General features: G+C 47.3%; 2 protein-coding genes across 3 annotated transcripts; one reads left to right on the top strand and one right to left on the bottom strand.

Annotated features, from left to right (window-relative positions):
* Positions 1 to 3,507: 3,507 nt before the first annotated feature.
* LOC121492585 (cleavage and polyadenylation specificity factor subunit 6-like) lies at positions 3,508 to 5,990 on the bottom strand. Its single transcript, XM_041757821.1, has 2 exons — positions 5,503 to 5,990; positions 3,508 to 5,385 (listed from the first exon to the last, which is right to left on the bottom strand). The coding sequence occupies exons 1-2, from the start codon at positions 5,988 to 5,990 to the stop codon at positions 5,259 to 5,261; spliced, it is 615 nt and encodes a 204-aa protein (XP_041613755.1). The 3' UTR covers positions 3,508 to 5,258.
* Positions 5,910 to 18,069, top strand: LOC121493552 (dehydrogenase/reductase SDR family member 4). Of its 2 annotated transcripts, XM_041759508.1 has the most exons (8): positions 5,914 to 6,119; positions 7,203 to 7,380; positions 13,031 to 13,132; positions 15,161 to 15,231; positions 15,328 to 15,379; positions 15,682 to 15,816; positions 16,018 to 16,073; positions 17,534 to 18,069. In XM_041759508.1, the coding sequence occupies exons 1-8, from the start codon at positions 5,989 to 5,991 to the stop codon at positions 17,646 to 17,648; spliced, it is 840 nt and encodes a 279-aa protein (XP_041615442.1). In that variant the 5' UTR covers positions 5,914 to 5,988; the 3' UTR covers positions 17,649 to 18,069. The 2 variants fall into 2 exon arrangements, with proteins under 2 accessions (XP_041615443.1, XP_041615442.1); XM_041759509.1 differs by lacking the exons at positions 15,161 to 15,231; positions 15,682 to 15,816 and having other exon boundaries at positions 5,910 to 6,119.
* The last annotated feature ends 154 nt before the right edge of the window (positions 18,070 to 18,223 follow it).

The following is an 18,223-nucleotide window of genomic DNA, read 5'->3' as shown; positions in this document are numbered from 1 at the left end:
CAAGGCAAAGGAACTGAAGCTGCTTTGCATAAGAATGTCAAATGCTGTCTCCAGAGAGGGCAGGCTGGCACCTCTAGGGACATGGTTCTCTTTCTTACTGTAGCTTTGGATAGCATTCTCCCTAAGAATTGCTATTGGTTCTTAGAAGAGTGTGTGCGTGTGTGTGTGTGTGTGTGTGTGTGTGTGCATGTGTGTGTTCAGTTCCTCACAGGAAAATGGAATACCTTAGGAGAGACAAGGGGACTTTCATCTCATCCTCCAGGGAGATCTCAGGGAAAACACATGGAGCTCCAGAACTGGACTTGCACTATCGTGGTGGCCGAAGTCAGCCAAAACCCACCCTGCAATTTTCTACTAATGCCCCTCATCAAATAAGTCAAACTGGCAAGAATTAATCGCTTCAGAAGACTTTTGCTTCAGAGTGCTCTGATGCTCTGATTCCAGGACAAGGACGGATCCTCTGGAAGACCAACTCCTACTGTCGCATTGGAAAGATTCTGAAGAAAATGTTAACTGTGTTTCAAGCAGCCTAAAGGCTATATACCTTTAACCAACTGACCTGTGTCCTCTAGCTGTTAGCTTGACTAATTATAGCTTCTTTGAGATTTCAACAGAACACTGACTCTGGGGAAATAAGGAACAAGATGTTCTAAGATCAAGCTTGACCATACTAGAAACTAGCCTTCCCTGATGCTAGCAAGTCTGCTTGAGATCATACCAAGAATAATTAACTGCTGTACTATTGTTTCCCTGCATGTGGACCCTCACCACTTACCAGTGCTTCCCCCTGAACAACCCCCTGCTTGGTCCAGGACTTTGGAGATGGTCTTTGGACACTAGTCCACCATCTTCCCAGGTTACCCGCTTCCTAAACAAAGCAACCTTTCCTTCCCAACCAACTCGTGTCTCTAGAGTATTGGCTCTCGAATGTCAAGCAGCCAAACTTGGATTTGGGTAATGAAAGAGACTGCCAGTGAGTCCTCAGCAAAGCAAATGCCTGATTGGAGTCAGGAGTCAGAAGAAGGGTGGAGTAGGAACAACGCCTGCAAAAAGAGAGGGAGGAAGCAGGACTAAAAAGGAGTTGTTGGACAAGGTCTGACAATAAGGCCAACCCAATAGGAAGCTCTAGAGCAAATATGGCCTATTAGAAGAGCCCTGTGTGAGGCAGAAATAGGATAGTCATTGTCTGCTGTCCTGCTGGGTCAATGGCTGGGGCCAGTCTGAGAAGGAGTTAATTGTCAGCTAAAGGCTAGCAGCTAATCAGGCTCCCAGCAGACAGCACAAGTCCTTTCTAGAAGGAGGATCTGAGCTGTTTCCTGCATCTCCATGTCTGCATCTTGCAAGGCCTGTCTCTGTGGGAGGAAAGGGGGAAACCACAATTTTGAAAACAGGGTATTTGTGCCTATAAGGGACCCAAGGAGAAGTCATAGTAGGCATCCCTTTGGGGGGATCTGTCCCTCTATATTGTAATTCACACTACCCACAATTCCTCAGTGAATTTCTTGGTGTGATGGAATCGTAAGGAATAAAGAATAAAGCAGCTGGGGAAGTGTGATCTTCCCCATCTTATCCCTGTCCCAAAGCTTGCATCTCAGCATCCACATGGAAACCACCAGAAACCTAGAATCCTGGAGTTCCTGGAAGCAACCAGCAGCAGAAAGCACTAAAGACCAAGACAGAGCCAACTGCTACCTGAAAATAGACTGGGGAACACCCCACCACCACCACTACCACCCGTTCCTAATCCTGGAAATGGAGAAAAAAGAAGCAATCATGGGCATGGGGAAAAGAGAAGCCAATGCCTGTCTTATAAGAACCTTTTAAGAACCCATAGCACAGAGTTCCTGAGAAGGACCTGTACAAAGACTGGATGCATGAAACTAAATGGTGTTCATGAACAGTTGCCTAAATACAGGGCAATCGGGGAAAAAATTGAAAAACCAGAAATTCAGTAAGCTATACAAGAGATATGAGATTCTACATAGGCCAGTATCTCACAAAATTAATAAGCCTTGCCATTTATATTTTTCTTTGTTTTGTTTTGTCTTATGTAAACTTGACACCCAACATAAGGCTTGAACTCACACCTGAGATCAAGAGTCACATGCTCAACTGACCGAGCCAGCCAGGCGCCCCAAGCAAGCCACTGCAACTGAATGAGCAAAGACCCAGCCAGTCTCTAGCACTGACAGATACATTCACTGCTTTAGTTTGGGGTTTTGTTTTGGGGGTGCCTTGGGGGGGGTTGCTTTCTTTTTAAGTAAATTAGTTGCCAACATTCAAAAATCAAAGAGTTCATATTAAAATTCAGATTTCTACCTTCTGTTTAAAAATTCCTAAGATCTGGCATCACAGGGCTGGCATCTTCAATGCCAAACTTGGGTGGAAGTGAGTACACATCAAGTGTGCAGGCTGCAGGTCAGCAGGACCCACCAACCTCTACGGGCTCCCAGCCATCAAGGCCACACAGTGTTGCCAACACACTGTGTTGAGCTTCAGCTATCAACCAAAGTGTAAACTTTTCTACATGCTATGTAGAAGAGGGTAGGACAACAGGTAAACTCACTTTAGAAAAACAAATCCATCAGAACTGGTCAAACCTTTTTTAAGGTAATTTGACCATAGACATTAATTGAAAACATTTGACCCACGTTACAAATGTTTTTGCACCAAACACAAAAAAAATATATACACGCAAGCTTGTACACTGAAGCATTGTTTGAAATAACAAAACACTAGAAGTGACTTAAATGTTCATCAGTAGGAGACTGGCTAAATAAATTAGGGAATATCCACACAATGGATATACTGTACAGCTATTTTTAAAAGGGAGGGAACAAAGTAGATCTATTGTGTACCACTCAGAACATTCTCTAAGAATGTATTTTAAGAAATGAAAGAAATAAAAGGAAAAAGGGGATAAAGAAGAGCAAGCAGTTTGAAGGACAGTATATATAGTGTTCTTGCACTCATCTGAAACATTTTTAAGGGAAAAATGCATGCAATGCATAGGAAACTTCTAGAAGGATACACCAGACCAGGAACTCTACAGGGAGTAGGTAGAAACAGCATAGGGAAGAGTTACTTTTTCACTTTTCACCTGAAAACATTCTGTCTCTTTTTAAAATCATGAGCATGTGTTATTTTCATAATTTAAAGACTAGATATTTAATGATTAAAACAACAGTGCTGAAAGTAAAATTCCAATTCAGAGAAAATTAATTTCTATGAAAACCGTCATTCCCCAACAATTTCAGAAAAAGGAAGCATAGCTATTCAACATACACAGCAGGTCAGGCTGTCATGACTCACTCTGGTTTCACATCCGGGGATGAAAATGCCTACCTCACCAGATTAGAAACAGTCAATAAAATTTATAAAAAGCACCAACACTTGCCACACTCAGTGAGTGAGCATTCAGTAAAGTTTGCTGTTATCCCACAGCCCTCCCACACCACCCAGTTCTGACTTGTGTCAATGACCATCTAGGATGATTACTGCAAAATGCAAGACTTAAATTCCATCCCAGGTGAATGTTAGCCCTCAAGGAAGATGGGAGTGTCTCCCCAACAATGAAGATCCTCAGGATCTGCAGATGGTACCACCTCCACATATACCGCAGCAATCCCATTGCCTATTACTGCTCCCCGTTTCAAAGAGACTCCTACACACCCAGGTATTTCCCCCAAAGATTTCCTACCCCTCCTACCATCTCCAACAAACCAGCTTGATGAAGAGTAGGAGCTAGAGGCTCCCATACGACTTGCCTTCCCTCTACACTTTTCTATCCACAGATCCCCCTCCCTAATGTCCCCTGTGCTCTCCCAAAAGAAATGGTCCTGGAGGCCAAATATCAACCTTGTCCATGTGATGTTCACCAAGCTCCCAGGCCAGAATTCTCTTTTTTCAGAACACTTGTCTTTGAGGTGTGGTCTCCCTCCTCTCCCCAGCCTCAGCCCCTGGATCTGGCTGCCTGCCTCTGCTCTAGATGAAGAGAGATCAGATCTGCTGTGAAGGCCTTTCCCTGTGAGCCCAAAGCCCTGAGAACCCCCACTCCAATCCTCCTACATACTCTTCCCAGGGCCCACAGGTGGAGAGCACTGGGAAGGGTTCCCACAGTGCATTAGCTCTGAATGCGGAGGGGAGGGGGAATGTCATGCTATCCAGCCTCTGTTATCAATAATTCATGAGGTTCAGACTGAGGGGCACCAGTCAGAGAGTCAGTTTTCCCTGGATATGGGGAAAACTAGACTCGGCTCTCTTATCTCATCAGGATGTGCTGAGTACCAAAGCTGAGGACCGCATCTGTAGCTCCTTGGTTGAGGAATATACTATAAATCCAGTGCATGCCTGATAGATCACTTGCTACCCATACATCCCTTTTGAACGTTGAAATCCCTTTTTAGCTGCTCTGCAGAACTACACGTATACTAAATGAATCTCTAGCAAGTATGAATTCTATTAAACAGCAATCCCCAGAACTGAATTTCATAGACTAGGACTCTCTCTCCTCTAATTGTAACGACTGATATAGAGTTGCCAGACTGGTGATTTTACCAACTAACAACACTTTTCTCAACGTACCCATCTGCTTTCATCATCTTATCTTAACAAAAAAGACTAACACTTACACACACACACACACACACACACACACACACACATACACAAAAGGAGCAAAACATATCCCCGGATAAAGAACTGTCAAGTTAAATAAGCTTAGCTTTACGAATCTCACTATATTGCCTTTCTCTGTCTCAGTTTGCCTTGAAGGAGTGCAAACTTTGCCATGGATCAGGACTACTTCTCAGTCTGGCGTTTGGAGGCCACTGTGTTCAACCAATCCAGATAGATACTTGGGGTCTTTTGGGGCCTTTCTACAGTGTCCCATATGCCCTCCAGATTTATTCATTCTCTCAGAAACCCAGAGGAGAGATCATTCCAGCCTGCTCAGCAGAAGTGTAGGGTGCAGTCTCAGATCCAGAATATATAGATTGAGAGGACTTTATCCATCATCTCCCCTAGCATCCTCTGTTTACAGATGAAGAGCCTAGCCTGTAGCAACAATAATAATAACTCTATGGTGGCAAAAATTACTACGTGTTTAGTAGTTTCCAGTTAATAAAATGCTTTTACCTTCAGTAAATATTTATTGAACTGGGACAAAGGCTAAGACCTGGGGACATGGTGATTATGGAGAATTGAGTACCCCTGGGTTTGTGTTTCCATCACTGGCTGGGAGACCCTCTCCCCTCTTGCTACCACTTAGGCTCTGTACAGTGGGGCAGTCCTCTTGGAGTAGAGGGTACCAGAAGTCTGATCCAATCAGGATCTTCTTCCCTCTGCACACTGGTTACCATAGTGATCAGAGTCTGCCCTCCGGGCCTATGAGGATGGAGGAGACCGGCAGCCAGTGTGAAGGGCAGTGCCAGACCTAGCCCGGCTGCTCCTCCCCATCACATCTGTCTCCCAGGCTCCTCCACCCTCACCTGAGACCCTCACCTGATGCCTCCGTAAGGACCACAGGCCTCACTTCCATTGGCAATCTCCAAACATTTGCTCCCTTGTGAGCTAGCTATCACAGACCCAGACTTTCTTGGAGGTGGAGGTCCATCTCGAAGTTCTGGGAAGGAAAAACAGCCAACTTTAAGGCTCTCCCGCCCCCCAAAAATAACAAGGTCAAGCGGCGGGACGTTGCCGAGGGCAGGGAAGTCTGTGGGTTCCCGCCAAGAGGCGGGCCGCAAAGGGACGACGGCCAGAGCGAAGCCGAGGACAGCAGGGTGCGGCGGCCGTGGGCCGGCAGGGGGCGCTCCGCAGCCACAGCCCGCTCCCGGGTGCCAGGGGCGCCGGGCGGAGCTCGGCGAGCCGGGCTGGGGGCGGGACGGAGGCGTGGCGCCGGGCGAGGAGCTCGGCCAGTTCCCGGTTCCTCTTCCTCGCTGTGGTCGCCCCGCCCGGGTGTCCCGGACTCCTGCACCGCGAGGTGGTGCCATGCAGAAGGCCGGGCTGTCGCTGGCCTGCGGCGCCCGGGCGTGGAGGGCTGTGCGGAAGGCCAGCTCCGGGATGGCGCGCCAGGACCCGCTCGCCAATAAGGTGGCCCTAGTAACGGCCTCCACCGACGGGTGAGTGCCGGGCCGGAGTCTCGGGGGCCCCAGCTATCTGCAAACAGGTACTAACCCCTTGACCTCTGCTTCCCGGCCTCCGACTTCACTCCCGGGCCAAGCCCGACCCCAGAAGGAAGGAGCCACACGGCCGGCCTGCAGCGCCTCCGAGCCCTCTTGCCTTGGTCTCCTGTCACGGCTGCCCCGGGTTCAACTGCGCCACTTCAGAGCAGCCTCCAGCAAGCCAGGCTCCCCGGGCTCCGGGCGGCCCCAGGCAAGCCCCAGGCAAGCGGCCCCACCTAGAGTCTGGGAAGACCAAACACCAGAAATCCAAGAGCTCAGGATTCAAAAATCCCATCCCACGGCCTCCATCGACTGTGGAAATGTTCCAGCCACTGCATTTGGCGCCCCTTAACCTGGACAGGACACAGGACCCATGTGTCCAGGTTTTTTTTTTTTTTAGCTCAGTACATTTTGCCCTTGCCCTGTTTCTCACCCACCGCTCTTGTCTATCCATTTCTCATCCCCACAGGACTTTGCTAGATGCCGGCACTACACAAATCTAAAATACAAATATATGCAAAATGCTAATGGCAAACACTTCCAGAGTGTGTAACCCTTACTCCCACAGGAGTAATGTAAAAAATTTACATTTTTTACTAGAGACCCACCCTTTCACATGCCCCCCCCCAACATAATTAACAATATAATTTTGAACCAATGTAGAATAAGTAAGGGAGGTATCTGGGGCAAGGGCTCTTTCAAATGAGACCCTTCAATCATGGAAGTGGCTGTTGCTCATTTCTCTCCTCTCAGTCCCTATAGGGTATGGGGTGGATATGAGGAAGATATTGTCAGTTCCTAGGAACCTAGCCCGAGGGTCAAAACCCTGGGGGGAAAATCAGTAAATGAGTGCTAAGAACATGTCAAGCCCGGCCATCTGTGTGGTAATGGCTGTGCCACTAGCCCGCTTTTACATGTAACGCAGACAGCACGTCCAACAGAGGCAGAGCTGGAATTCAAACCTGGGCATTCTGACTCCGGAGCCCACCTCTCAGCCATTTCCCCTGTCCTGGCACTGACAGTTATTTCTCTCTGCTGCAGGATCGGCTTCGCTATCGCCCGGCGCCTGGCCCAGGACGGGGCGCACGTGGTGGTCAGTAGCCGGAAGCAGCACAACGTGGACCGGGCGGTGGCAGCGCTGCAGGGCGAGGGGCTGAGTGTGACGGGCACCGTGTGCCACGTGGGGAAGGCCGAGGACCGGGAGCGGCTGGTGGCCACGGTGAGCAACAAGGATATGGGCACAGAGCCCGGAGTGGCAGAAGGGAGCCAGCCTGAGCCTCCTTCCCTGCTTTCCTAGACATCACTGATGTGATCCAAGCCAGCAGTATTAACTAAGACATAACCGGTAGTTCTGCCTCCCCGCACTAATCCTCCAGCACGTTTTTATTGTGTTCCTGTCTGTTATGTCTCTGAGAATCATCCCATCCCAGTCAGAAAATCAAAAACCACTCTAATGCTTCAACCCTGCATCATCCCTTCGGTCACCCAGAAAAACAGCTGGCCCTGGTTCTCCAGTAGTTTCCAATCTTTTTTTTTTTTTAAGATTTTATTTATTTATTTATTTAAGAGAAAGAGAGAGAGAGAGAAAGAGCATGAGCAGGGAGAGGGGCAGAGGGAAAGGAAGAAGCAGACTCCCCACTGAGCAGGGAGCCTGATGCTGGATTCCATCCTAGGACCCTGGGATCATGAACTGAGCTGAAGGCAGACGCTTAACTGACTGAGCCACCCAGGCATCCCTAATAGTTTCCAAACTAATTGGGCAGATGAGAAGGGTAAATGCAATTGCAAAATAGATGTTCCCAACTACAGGCTACTAATCAATTCCCTGTTCTTTAGGTTATAGAGTTGAGTCCCTGGGAACCTCCAGGAGGCAGCCCGCCATGTTTCAACCACCTACTGTGTGCCATCCACTTTGTTCAGAGCCTTCATGGGTTATCTCTAAACCTGACAACGACCCAAGCAAGGCAAGGACTATTCTCCTGGTTTCGGAACATTTGGAACATTCTGCTCCGAAAGCTGGAGTAGCATCCCAAGGTCCCTCAGCCAGTTAGAAAGAGCTGTAAGGCAAACCAGACCTGCTGAGCTGACTACAGATCACCAGGCATTTCTCCATTAGCATCAGGTCAGGTCGTTGGTGCCCACTTGGATGTAAGTCTCAAAGAAAGTGTCTAAGCCAGTGTCAGAGTTGGTACTTGGCACCAGCCTTCCAGCTACACAAGAAAATACAACTATCTGGCAAAGGAGGCTGCTCTTCTCTCAGGCTCAGAGCACACACATTATGCCCTGGAGTAGAAGGGAGAATCTACCCTGGGTAGAAAGTACAGGATGGTGCTAACAGATTGAAAAGGTGACAGAAATAATTTGGTAATCGTCATAGAAGAGGGGTACCCTAAACAATGGTAAACAGTGGTAGGATAGACAGGATAGAATCATTATGTTTTAAGGAACCATTTGGCAGATGCTTTAATGTGCATTGGAGAGAGCCAAATGTGTGTTGGAGAAAGTTACCTTGGAGCACCTGGGTGGCTCAGGTCATGGTCTCTGGGTCCTGAGATCGAGGGCTCCATGCTGAGCATGGAGTCTGCTTAAGATTCTCTCTCTCCCTGGGATCCCTGGGTGGCGCAGCAGTTTGGCGCCTGCCTTTGACCCAGCGCGCGATCCTGGAGACCCAGGATCGAATCCCACGTCGGGCTCCCAGTGCATGGAGCCTGCTTGTGTCTCTGCCTCTCTCTCTCTCTCTGTGTGACTATCATAAATTAAAAAAAAAGATTCTCTCTCTCCCTCTCCCTCTGCCCCTCCCCACCCCCTCTAAAAATAAATAAATACACCTTTAAGAAAAAAAAAGAAGAAAGGAAGTCACCTAGTCTGGCATAGGTGGCTGGACAGAGCCCGAGATCGGGACCTTGCTCCTAAGGGTGAAGAGAACCATCTGGGAGATCCAACTGGGATCAGCCAGTTTGCTGACTAGCCATATGAAATGTGCTTAGCAACTTAAGGTCGAAATCCCACCAGGGAAACCACCTCTCACCCCGCCAGGTCCACTTAACCTGTCCTACAGCCCTGGCTCAGAGGTAGGGGCTTGAGCTAGACCTCCGGGAGCAGGAGAGACTGGACAGATAGAGGAGGAACAGGGTTCCTGATGATCTTGCAAAATAAGCAGCCAGCCAAGGAGGGACTGAAGGGAACAGGGGAGCCCTGTGAATCCACAGCAAAGAACACAGGCTCTGGAGTGCTGGTGGGAAATTAAGGGACAAGGGTCTCCATAGCCTCCTAAAGGAGTTCAGATGTTCTTGGAGGAAATAAGCCATGTGAGGTTTCGAGCAAGATTTGAAAAGGATAATCTGGCACTAGTAAGAAGACATATTAGAGTAGAAAAGACTCCGAGACAAGAATGTTAGCAAGGAAGCTGTTTCTGTCATTCAGGTCTAGAGCAGCAGCAGTGGGACCAGAATGGATACACCCAAGAGACATTTAGTGGGAGCCAAGTGAGATTTTCTTTTTTCTTCCTAACCCACTGTCAAGAAATGGGAAATAGGAGGGATGAGACAAAAATAACTCTCAGGTCATTTGGATGGCCAGTGTCAGGGTGGAGAATGCCAGGAGAGGATACTTATTAGCTATTGGAGATGGGTTCTGCGTGTTGCCAGCTGCTACCCTGCAATGGGGAAGGCCGCTCCTTAAGAATCGTTACTATCCGGGGCACCGGGGCAGCTCAGTCGGTTAAGCAGCTCACTCTCGATTTCAGCTCAGGTCACCGTCTCAGGGTCATGATATTGAGCCCCACGTGGGACTCTGAGCTCAGCGGGGAGTCTTCTTGAGATTGTCTGTCTCCGTCTGCACCCCCCTGCCCTGCCCCCACTGAAGCGCTTGCTTTCTCTCTCTCTCTTTCAAAAAATAAGTAAATAAAAAGACTGGTTACTATCCACTGGCTTCCAAATCTGCACTGCAAAGTTTCTCAAATGTGTGGGGAACAGAATCCAGATCAGCCACTTCTCCACTTGACTATACTTTTTCTAAAAAATATACCTATCAGAACACAGAACACTCAACTCCTAACCACTTCAGTGTGGTGATCACACAATTTAGAGTAGGCTTAGGAGACACCTGGGTGGTCATTGTGCCTTTCTCATGAGTCTTCTATGGGTCTTTCTCTCTGTTCAATCAAAACCTAGACCTTTCCCCTCTCCAAGCTGCTGGGTCCCCTGCCCCCAACCACACACTGGCAGAGTACAGCACACACCCCTTTCTAGCTGATTCTACACTTTGCTCATCACAAGTCCATAGCCAAGACTTACATAGAGCCAAGACAGGTGACCGGAGCTTTGTGCCGAGACACCAAAACTTATACACCAGACAGTATATTGATACTGGTTTCAAAAGCTTATGTGACTTTAAATTTTATTAAATTTACATGTTGACAGCCCAAGCATTCCTTCTGCGGTGTGGAAGCAACTGAGCTTAGCACCTGGTTAGCAAGAATAATTAGTTAAAACGGGAGCCAGCAGATGGTACACATTGTTAATAACACCCCTCTGTGTGCCAAATCATGAAGCACAAAGTTGATTGAGGGCCCATTTAGTGCTGCTCGCCCAAGGCATCAGAGTCGCCTGTTCTGGGCAAATGCATAGTCTGGTTTTAGAGCCACATATCATTGGCAGATTCTGGTTGGCCACTCGTTACTCTGGCACATGCCTTCACTGCCTACTTTCAGTTTATTAGCGAGGTGAGATGTTGCCGTATCTTGGCTTCCCCAGTTTAAATCTCGGTTTCTGCCTTGAATCTTCCCCACCTCCATGCCAGTAAAGGGGGGAGGGAAAAGAGAAATGACATAACTGAGTGGGAAACTGCTTTAAGCCCAGGCTGGTGGTGTCTTCCCCACTGTGGCTCCTGGGTAGCCACTTTCATAGTGACCCCAGCTCACTTTCAGAGGGCTCTTAAGAATTACCTCTGTGGTAGACAGGAAACCATGCTCAGATCTGTTGCCACTAACTAGGTTGTGCTCTAAGCAGATCACTTGGCCTTTCCCAAAGACCCAGTGAGCAGGCCTCCTGTTCCTTAGCCAACCCTCATATGTCATTACTGAGAAATTCACTTCCCTGGACCTCAGTTTCTTCACCTGCATTGGGCTGAGTGATCTAAAGGCCCCTCCCAGTGGTGATGTCCTGTCAGTCCATTTAAAACAGTGTCTCCGGACGCCTGGGTGTGCAGCAGCTAAGAGTCTGCCTTCGGCTCAGGGCATGACCCCAGAGTCCCAGGATCAAGTCCCACATCCGGCTCCCCACAGGGAGCCTGCTTCTCCCTCTGCCTGTGTCTCTGCCTCTCTCTCTGTGTCGCTCATGAATAAATAAATAAAAATCTTAAAAAAAAAAAAAACCGTTTCTCAAGGGGCACCTGGGTGGCTAAATGGTTGAGTGTCTGCCTTTGGCTCAGGTTGTGATCCCAGAGTCCTGGGATCAAGTCTTGCATCAGGCTCCCCATGAAGAGCCTGCTTCTTCTCCCTCTACCTCTCTCTGTGTCCCTTATGAATAAATAAATAAAATCTTTTTTATAAATAAATAAATAAATAAATAAATAAATAAATAAATAAATAAATAAAACAGTTTCTCAGGACACCTGGGTGGCTCAGTGGTTGAGCGGCTGATCCCGGAGTCCTAGGATGGAGTCCCACATCTGGCTCCCCACAGGGAGCCTGCTTCTCCCTCTGCCTATGTCTCTGCCTCTCTCTCTCTCTCTCTCTCTGTGTCTCTCATGAATAAATAAATAAAAATCTTTAAAAAAATAATAAAAAATATTAGCTGAGGGGCACCTGGGTGGCTAAATGGTTGAGTGTTTGCCTTTGGCTTAGGTCATGATCTCGGGGTCCTGGGATTGAGCTCATGTCAGGCTCCAGGCTCAGTGGGGAGTCTGCTTCTCCCTCTCCCTCTGCCCCTCCCCCACACTCATGCTCACACTCTCTCTCTCCCAAATAAATAAATAAAATCTTTACCCCCCTCAAAATAAATATATAAATAAAACATTTTCTCCGTTCAGGTAGGTGTGGACAGATTGAGTTTGAGATCATGGTAACTCAGTCAAGGAGAACTGGACAGTAGGCATTTGGATAAATGGGACTGGGACTTGGTGCGAAAAGTAAAGAAGTCTAGAAGTGGGTTTTTTTTTTATTTATTTTTTATTGGTGTTCAATTTGCCAACATATAGAATAACACCCAGTGCTCATCCCATCAAGTGCCCCCCTCAGTGCCCATCGCCCAGTCACCCCCACCCCCTGCCCACCTCCCTTTCTACCACCCCTAGTTCGTTTCCCAAAGTTAGGAGTCTCTCATGTTCTGTCTCTCTTTCTGATATTTCCCACTCATTTTTTTTCTTTCCCCTTTATTCCCTTTCACTATTTTTTATATTCCCCAAATGAATGAGACCATACAATGTTTGTCCTTCTCCAATTGACTTATTTCACTCAGCATAATACCCTCCAGTTCCATACACGTCGAAGCAAATGGTGGGTATTTGTTGTTTCTAATGGCTGAGTAATATTCCAAAGAAGTGGGTTTTGAGGTGGGACCTGAAGCCATGAGAATAGAGGAGCTCCCCAAAGGGAAAGAGTAAAAGGTCAGCAAGAACCCTGGAAGTGGGGGCAGGAAGAAAAGACCACAAAAGAAACTAGACCCAAAATGTTTAGCAGTAGAACTTAAGGAAGCTGGGGAGGGAAATGTTTCAAGAAAAAGAGATGTCAAAAAAAAAAAAAAGAAAGAAAAAGAGATGTCATTTTGACATCAATTTGTTCCTAAGAAGAAAATCTTTATCCACATTGATAAATGCACCTCCCTTACTGACCTGCCGTCCTAATTCAGACCTTATGCCTCTCTCTCCAGGCTGTGAACCTTCACGGGGGCATTGACATCCTGATCTCCAATGCTGCAGTCAACCCTTTCTTTGGAAACCTAATGGATGTCACTGAGGAGATGTGGGACAAGGTGAGAGGCGATTAAAGGAGCAGGAGAAAGGCCTCAGCAAACAGCCAGAACAAACTCAGGCTGCTTTTAGAATGCATTTGTCAAGTGCCTCTGTACATATGAGGAATCTTTGTAATTTGCCCACACCTGGAGTGCACCTGGTTAAGGGCAGTGGGAAGTGGCTTCCTCTATCCTTGCCCCTCTTTCATTTCTGCTTCTCCCCAGTTTGGCTCTTCCCTTTGCTCCTTGCTAGCCTTCTTCTGTTTCACTCCCCATCTCTCTCCCTGCACCTGCTCATCCAGGCTCTTCTTCCTGGTGTTTTTCCAGCAGAGACATGGCAGCTCGATGCCAATAGCTAATACACTTAAGCCTACACACACACACACACCCTCCCCACCCCCTTTTCAGCTGCCAAAAAAGAACGATTTCTCATTAGCTGGAAAACTTTAATAGCTGCTAGTCAAGTGAAATGACCTGTTACCACTTTATAACATATAATGTTTGAAAAAGACCCATGCTCTTTCCTTCTTAACTGCGATGTCAAGAGAATCTGAGATCCAGATGTCTAAATTCAAGTGTGGAATATAGGTTTTTATGTGAGCACACATAATTATATTTGTGATGTATTTCACATACCTATAGCTTTTAATTATGAAGCCTTAATTAAAATATTTGTCTTTCTTTACTAAGGTTAATATTCACACATATTTGGAAATGCTGAATTTTTTATGATCTCCCCTGGTTTGGCTTTTCATTCTGATGTCATCAATAACTTCTCAACACTGAAGTTTAAGGATACTAAAATATTATAGTTTGTTTATCAGTGTTTCACAGACATAAAGACCAAAGTGCCAAATGCACTTCAGTGAGTCAGTTCCTGATTGATATTCTTTAAAGTAAAGAAACATCTTTCATGAGCAGTCTGAATAAAGACCACATGAAAATCAGTTTTAAACTAAGTAATTTTTCTTTTTAATTTGCATTTTTTAAAATGTCACAGTACATCAAATATAAATTCAGTGGTTGATCCTTGATTAAACCCTGGATTTTAAAAATAAGGACATTTGAGGAGACAATTGGGGAGATTTTGTTATGGACAGCGTATTTGGCAAAATCATTATTACTAATGTTGAATGTCTTGGTGTGATACTGGTTGGTGCTGTGTAAGAATGTCCTTATTCTTTGGAAAAAATGCTAAAGTTGTACTGATAGAGCATTGTGATGACTGCAACTTATCTTCAATGGTTCAAGAAAAAATTATGCAGCTACAGAGGTAGGACACATGGGGCAAAATGTGAACAATTGATGAATCTAGGTAAACGATATCTAGAGATTCATTGTACTTCTATTTCAACTTTTCTGTAAGATTAAAAATTTCAAAATAATAAGTCCATGGAGGGCATGGGAGGGGAATATCCCAGCAGTACCTAGAACAATGTAAATGAGGATTGTGCATTTGTTTTAAATTATGGATGTGGGGTTTGACTGTAGACTATGTTTCAGCTCCCCCAAAAGTACCCCCTCAGGATCCCACTTTCCAATAAATGTCCATCCAGACAGTCCATCCTGGAGGGCCAAAAGCATCTGACTCCTTAAGCTTAGAAGCCAGAGAAATGCTGGAACCACCCCAAGTGCCCGAGGTCAGGCCACATTTTCCCTGAGCAGCACAGCCCACTCTGGGGGATGTCCAGGAGGCCAGCCCAACTCCAGGTTCTCCCTAGTCAGAAGAAACACAGAAAATCCAGCTCAAATCCAAAGTATTCCAGCTAATATAGGCCAAATCATGCTCGGTTGGTTAGGAAACAGGATAGATCAGGTTCCTTTGTTTCCCATAGGAACCTAATATGTCATTCTCTAGCTGGATAAGCCTCTGAAAGGGGCTTCTCCCTGGCCTTGGCTCCTGCACTTGCAGGCTCCAGGTAAACCATCTTTGAGATCTGCACCAGGACCCAACAAACATCTCAGGAAATCCGCCCTGGGAGTCCTCATCGCCCTGCCTTCTCCAGCTCTTACCTCATGCTCTTTCTCCTTCTTCTCTCTTGGTTTCAGATCCTGGACATTAACGTGAAGGCCACAGCCCTCATGACCAAGGCAGTGGTGCCAGAGATGGAGAAACGAGGGTACAGACACTAAGAGGGAGCCTGGGTACGATAGACCTCATGTGGGCTGAGGGCCAGGATCCCATTGGGAAGAGGATCATTCTTTTCTTTTTCCAGAGGTGGCTCAGTGGTGATTGTGGCCTCCATAGGAGCCTACTTTCCGTTTCCTGTAAGATCCCTCTTCTTTACCACTTCCATTCCCACCCGCACCCCCGATCCTACATTTTTCCACTCTCCCACTCACCCTGAGAAGTATATGTCCCCTTTTAGAATCACACCACCAAGCCCGTTCCGACAAAATAGACACCTTGCCTCTACAAACCGTAACCTAGGGGTGATTTCCCACAAGACAGTTTTCTAGCTAGGACCCTCCCTTTAGGAGACTCCTCTATTATCTACTGCCCTTTATGCCTTACAGTAAGAACCATGAACTGGAAACAAAGACGCTGACCCGCTGTCTCCTTTCCCCAGGGCCTGGGCCCCTACAATGTTAGTAAAACAGCGTTGCTGGGCCTCACCAAGAACCTGGCCAGAGAGCTCGACCAAAGGAACATTAGAGTGAACTGCCTGGCACCAGGACTCATTAAGACTAGCTTCAGCAAAGTGGTGAGGACTGCCAGGACCCTAGAGGGGTATCTTCCCAGATGATGAACCCCAGTATCTTCCACCCCCACCACCCTGGGCTTTTGGACAACCTCCCCCCTTCCAGCCACCTGTCCAGAGCAGACCCCACATGCACCTTTCTCCCTCCCTCTCTGTCTCTGTCTCCTCTTCTGCCACATAAAAAGATGTCCCTTTTTCCCACAGCTTTGGATGGACAAGGCAAGGGAGGAGAGCATAAAAAACGTCATGCAGATAAGAAGGTAAGGCTGTCACAGGGGAGGGTTGAGAAGGACCAGGACGAAAGGTCCCGTCCCTCACACAGCCCACAGCTTGCTGTCACTTGGTCCCACAGCCAACACGAGCTCTCCTCTGCTGCAAACACAGACCTCATAAGTCCATGAGCACTGCATCACTACAGTGGCGTGTGCTAGAGGTCCTCTCCCACTGCAGAAACCAAATACAGAAGCTCTGGGTTTCAGCAGAGCGCTGCTCTGGGAGAAGCCCTAACTTCTCTCTCCACCTGGGTGTGGCCTCCATCTCTGGGCAACCCTAGCGCCCAGGGACCAAGACGAAAACCAGAACCATTTTTTTTTTTTTAGTTCCCTTTGAATAAAAAGCCATGTTTGTAAAGCTCAAATTGATGATCCTCCAATCCAGATAAAAGGACTGAAGAGCTTCACGGCATCCCAAAACTCCCCTTGCTAAGAAAACTCACCTCTTCCCCACAGGGCTAGCCAAACGGTTCAGGCCCCTTTGTCTGGCTCCTCTTCCTCTATCTTCCCTGCCTCCAGCTCTTGGCTACCCTGTCTTGTCCCTTCAAGTACACATTCCATCAATGCCCAGTCTTTACTGGTCCAAACATCCCAGACCCCCTCAGGTGCGCCCAAAGCTTTTCTGATGTCGGGCATGAGCCGCACACCTAGTTCACAACTCGCTGACATGTCAAAGTACCATCATCCTGGAGCCCCAGTGAATGTCTACACCCTTGGTCTTAGATGTGCATTAGAATCATCTAGGCACTTGTGAAACGACATATGCTCAGGCTCTACTCCCAGAGTTTCTTTTTCAATTGGTCCAGGGTAGGACCTAAGCATCTCTTTTCACTGCACGTTACAATGTGCAGCTAGGATGGAGAACCGCACTAATCCAGCCTTCTAGGTTTGAAGTGACCATTCTGCCCACCTCTAGACCATTCTACAGCAGTTAGGTTACAGTGTTCCCTAACTATGCAATCACTGATACAAGCACTGAGAATTAGCACATTCTCCCAAAATGAACCTGACTTTAAGGGACAAAAATAGATTCCTGAAAAAGTTGTCTGTGAATTGAAGCCACACAAATGCAAGCGTTTTAAACAAACCATTTACTGTCTCACAGACTCCCAGACACTGGAACAGTATACACACACGTGAAACAAACAAAATCGCTGCTCACCAGTTTATCTGTATGACGTCAGATTTTGCTGTCCTGAGTTCTCTAAAAACCAAAGTATCTCTGTATTATTGAATATAATGTGTGGTGGGTTTTGCAGGGTACAGTATTTATACAGTATTTATTACGACAGCTCATCATCATGCCAATCCTATTTGATTGACAGGAAGCTTGTACACTGGTCCTGATAAATCACCTGATACTTCTTGATTAAGCAAATTCATTCCCTGTGGGCCAGATCAGGGGTTGTTTGATTTTTACTACCTTTCTTGTTGCCCCTATTCTCCAGGATGGGCAAGCCAGAGGACTGTGCAGGCATCGTGTCATTCCTGTGCTCTGAAGATGCCAGCTACATCACTGGGGAGACAGTGGTAGTGGGTGGAGGGACACCATCCCGCCTCTGAGGACCTGGAGAGACCTCACCAGGGCAGAGATTGGGCTCCACACCTGAGTCCTGTTCTAGTATTCATCGACTTGCCTTTCCCACCTCTGCCTAATATATTGCTCACCTTACACCCCACCCCACCCCCCAAATCAGTTCTGCTCTGTGAAAAGATCCACCCTTCCCTGTGGTCAAAGTATCCTCTTGTGAGGATTCCCTCTGTTGCTGTACCCTTGGATACAAACTTCCCCTGAGAGTGTAGGGCAGGCCTGCTGAGAAAGCTATGTCTACCTTGGCAAAAACCAACCAGTATCTTTTTCCCTTGCATGGGGGAACTTGAGGGAGATGGGACTGAAGGAACCCAGGTGGGAAGAGCAGGGTGGAAAATCAACAACCTGCAAAGGGAGATGCAAATAAAATGCAGATGATTGTGTTGCTTTGAATCGGTGTGTTCATTTTTCATAGGAGTGGTAGCCAAGCAGAGATCCTTGGTGGACTACATCTCTGCATTTCCCCCTAATCCTCCTCCCTGTCTCCAGGACCTCAGCTTGATGCTCAGGGGCGGATACGTCTGCAGAACTGCCAGCTGAGAGGAGG

Source organism: Vulpes lagopus, chromosome 6 (assembly GCF_018345385.1).
Source record: "Vulpes lagopus strain Blue_001 chromosome 6, ASM1834538v1, whole genome shotgun sequence".
NCBI classification, from domain to species: domain Eukaryota; kingdom Metazoa; phylum Chordata; class Mammalia; order Carnivora; family Canidae; genus Vulpes; species Vulpes lagopus.
The sequence above is the reverse complement of the archived record's forward strand: the minus strand, read 5'-3'. Positions and strand labels throughout refer to the sequence as shown.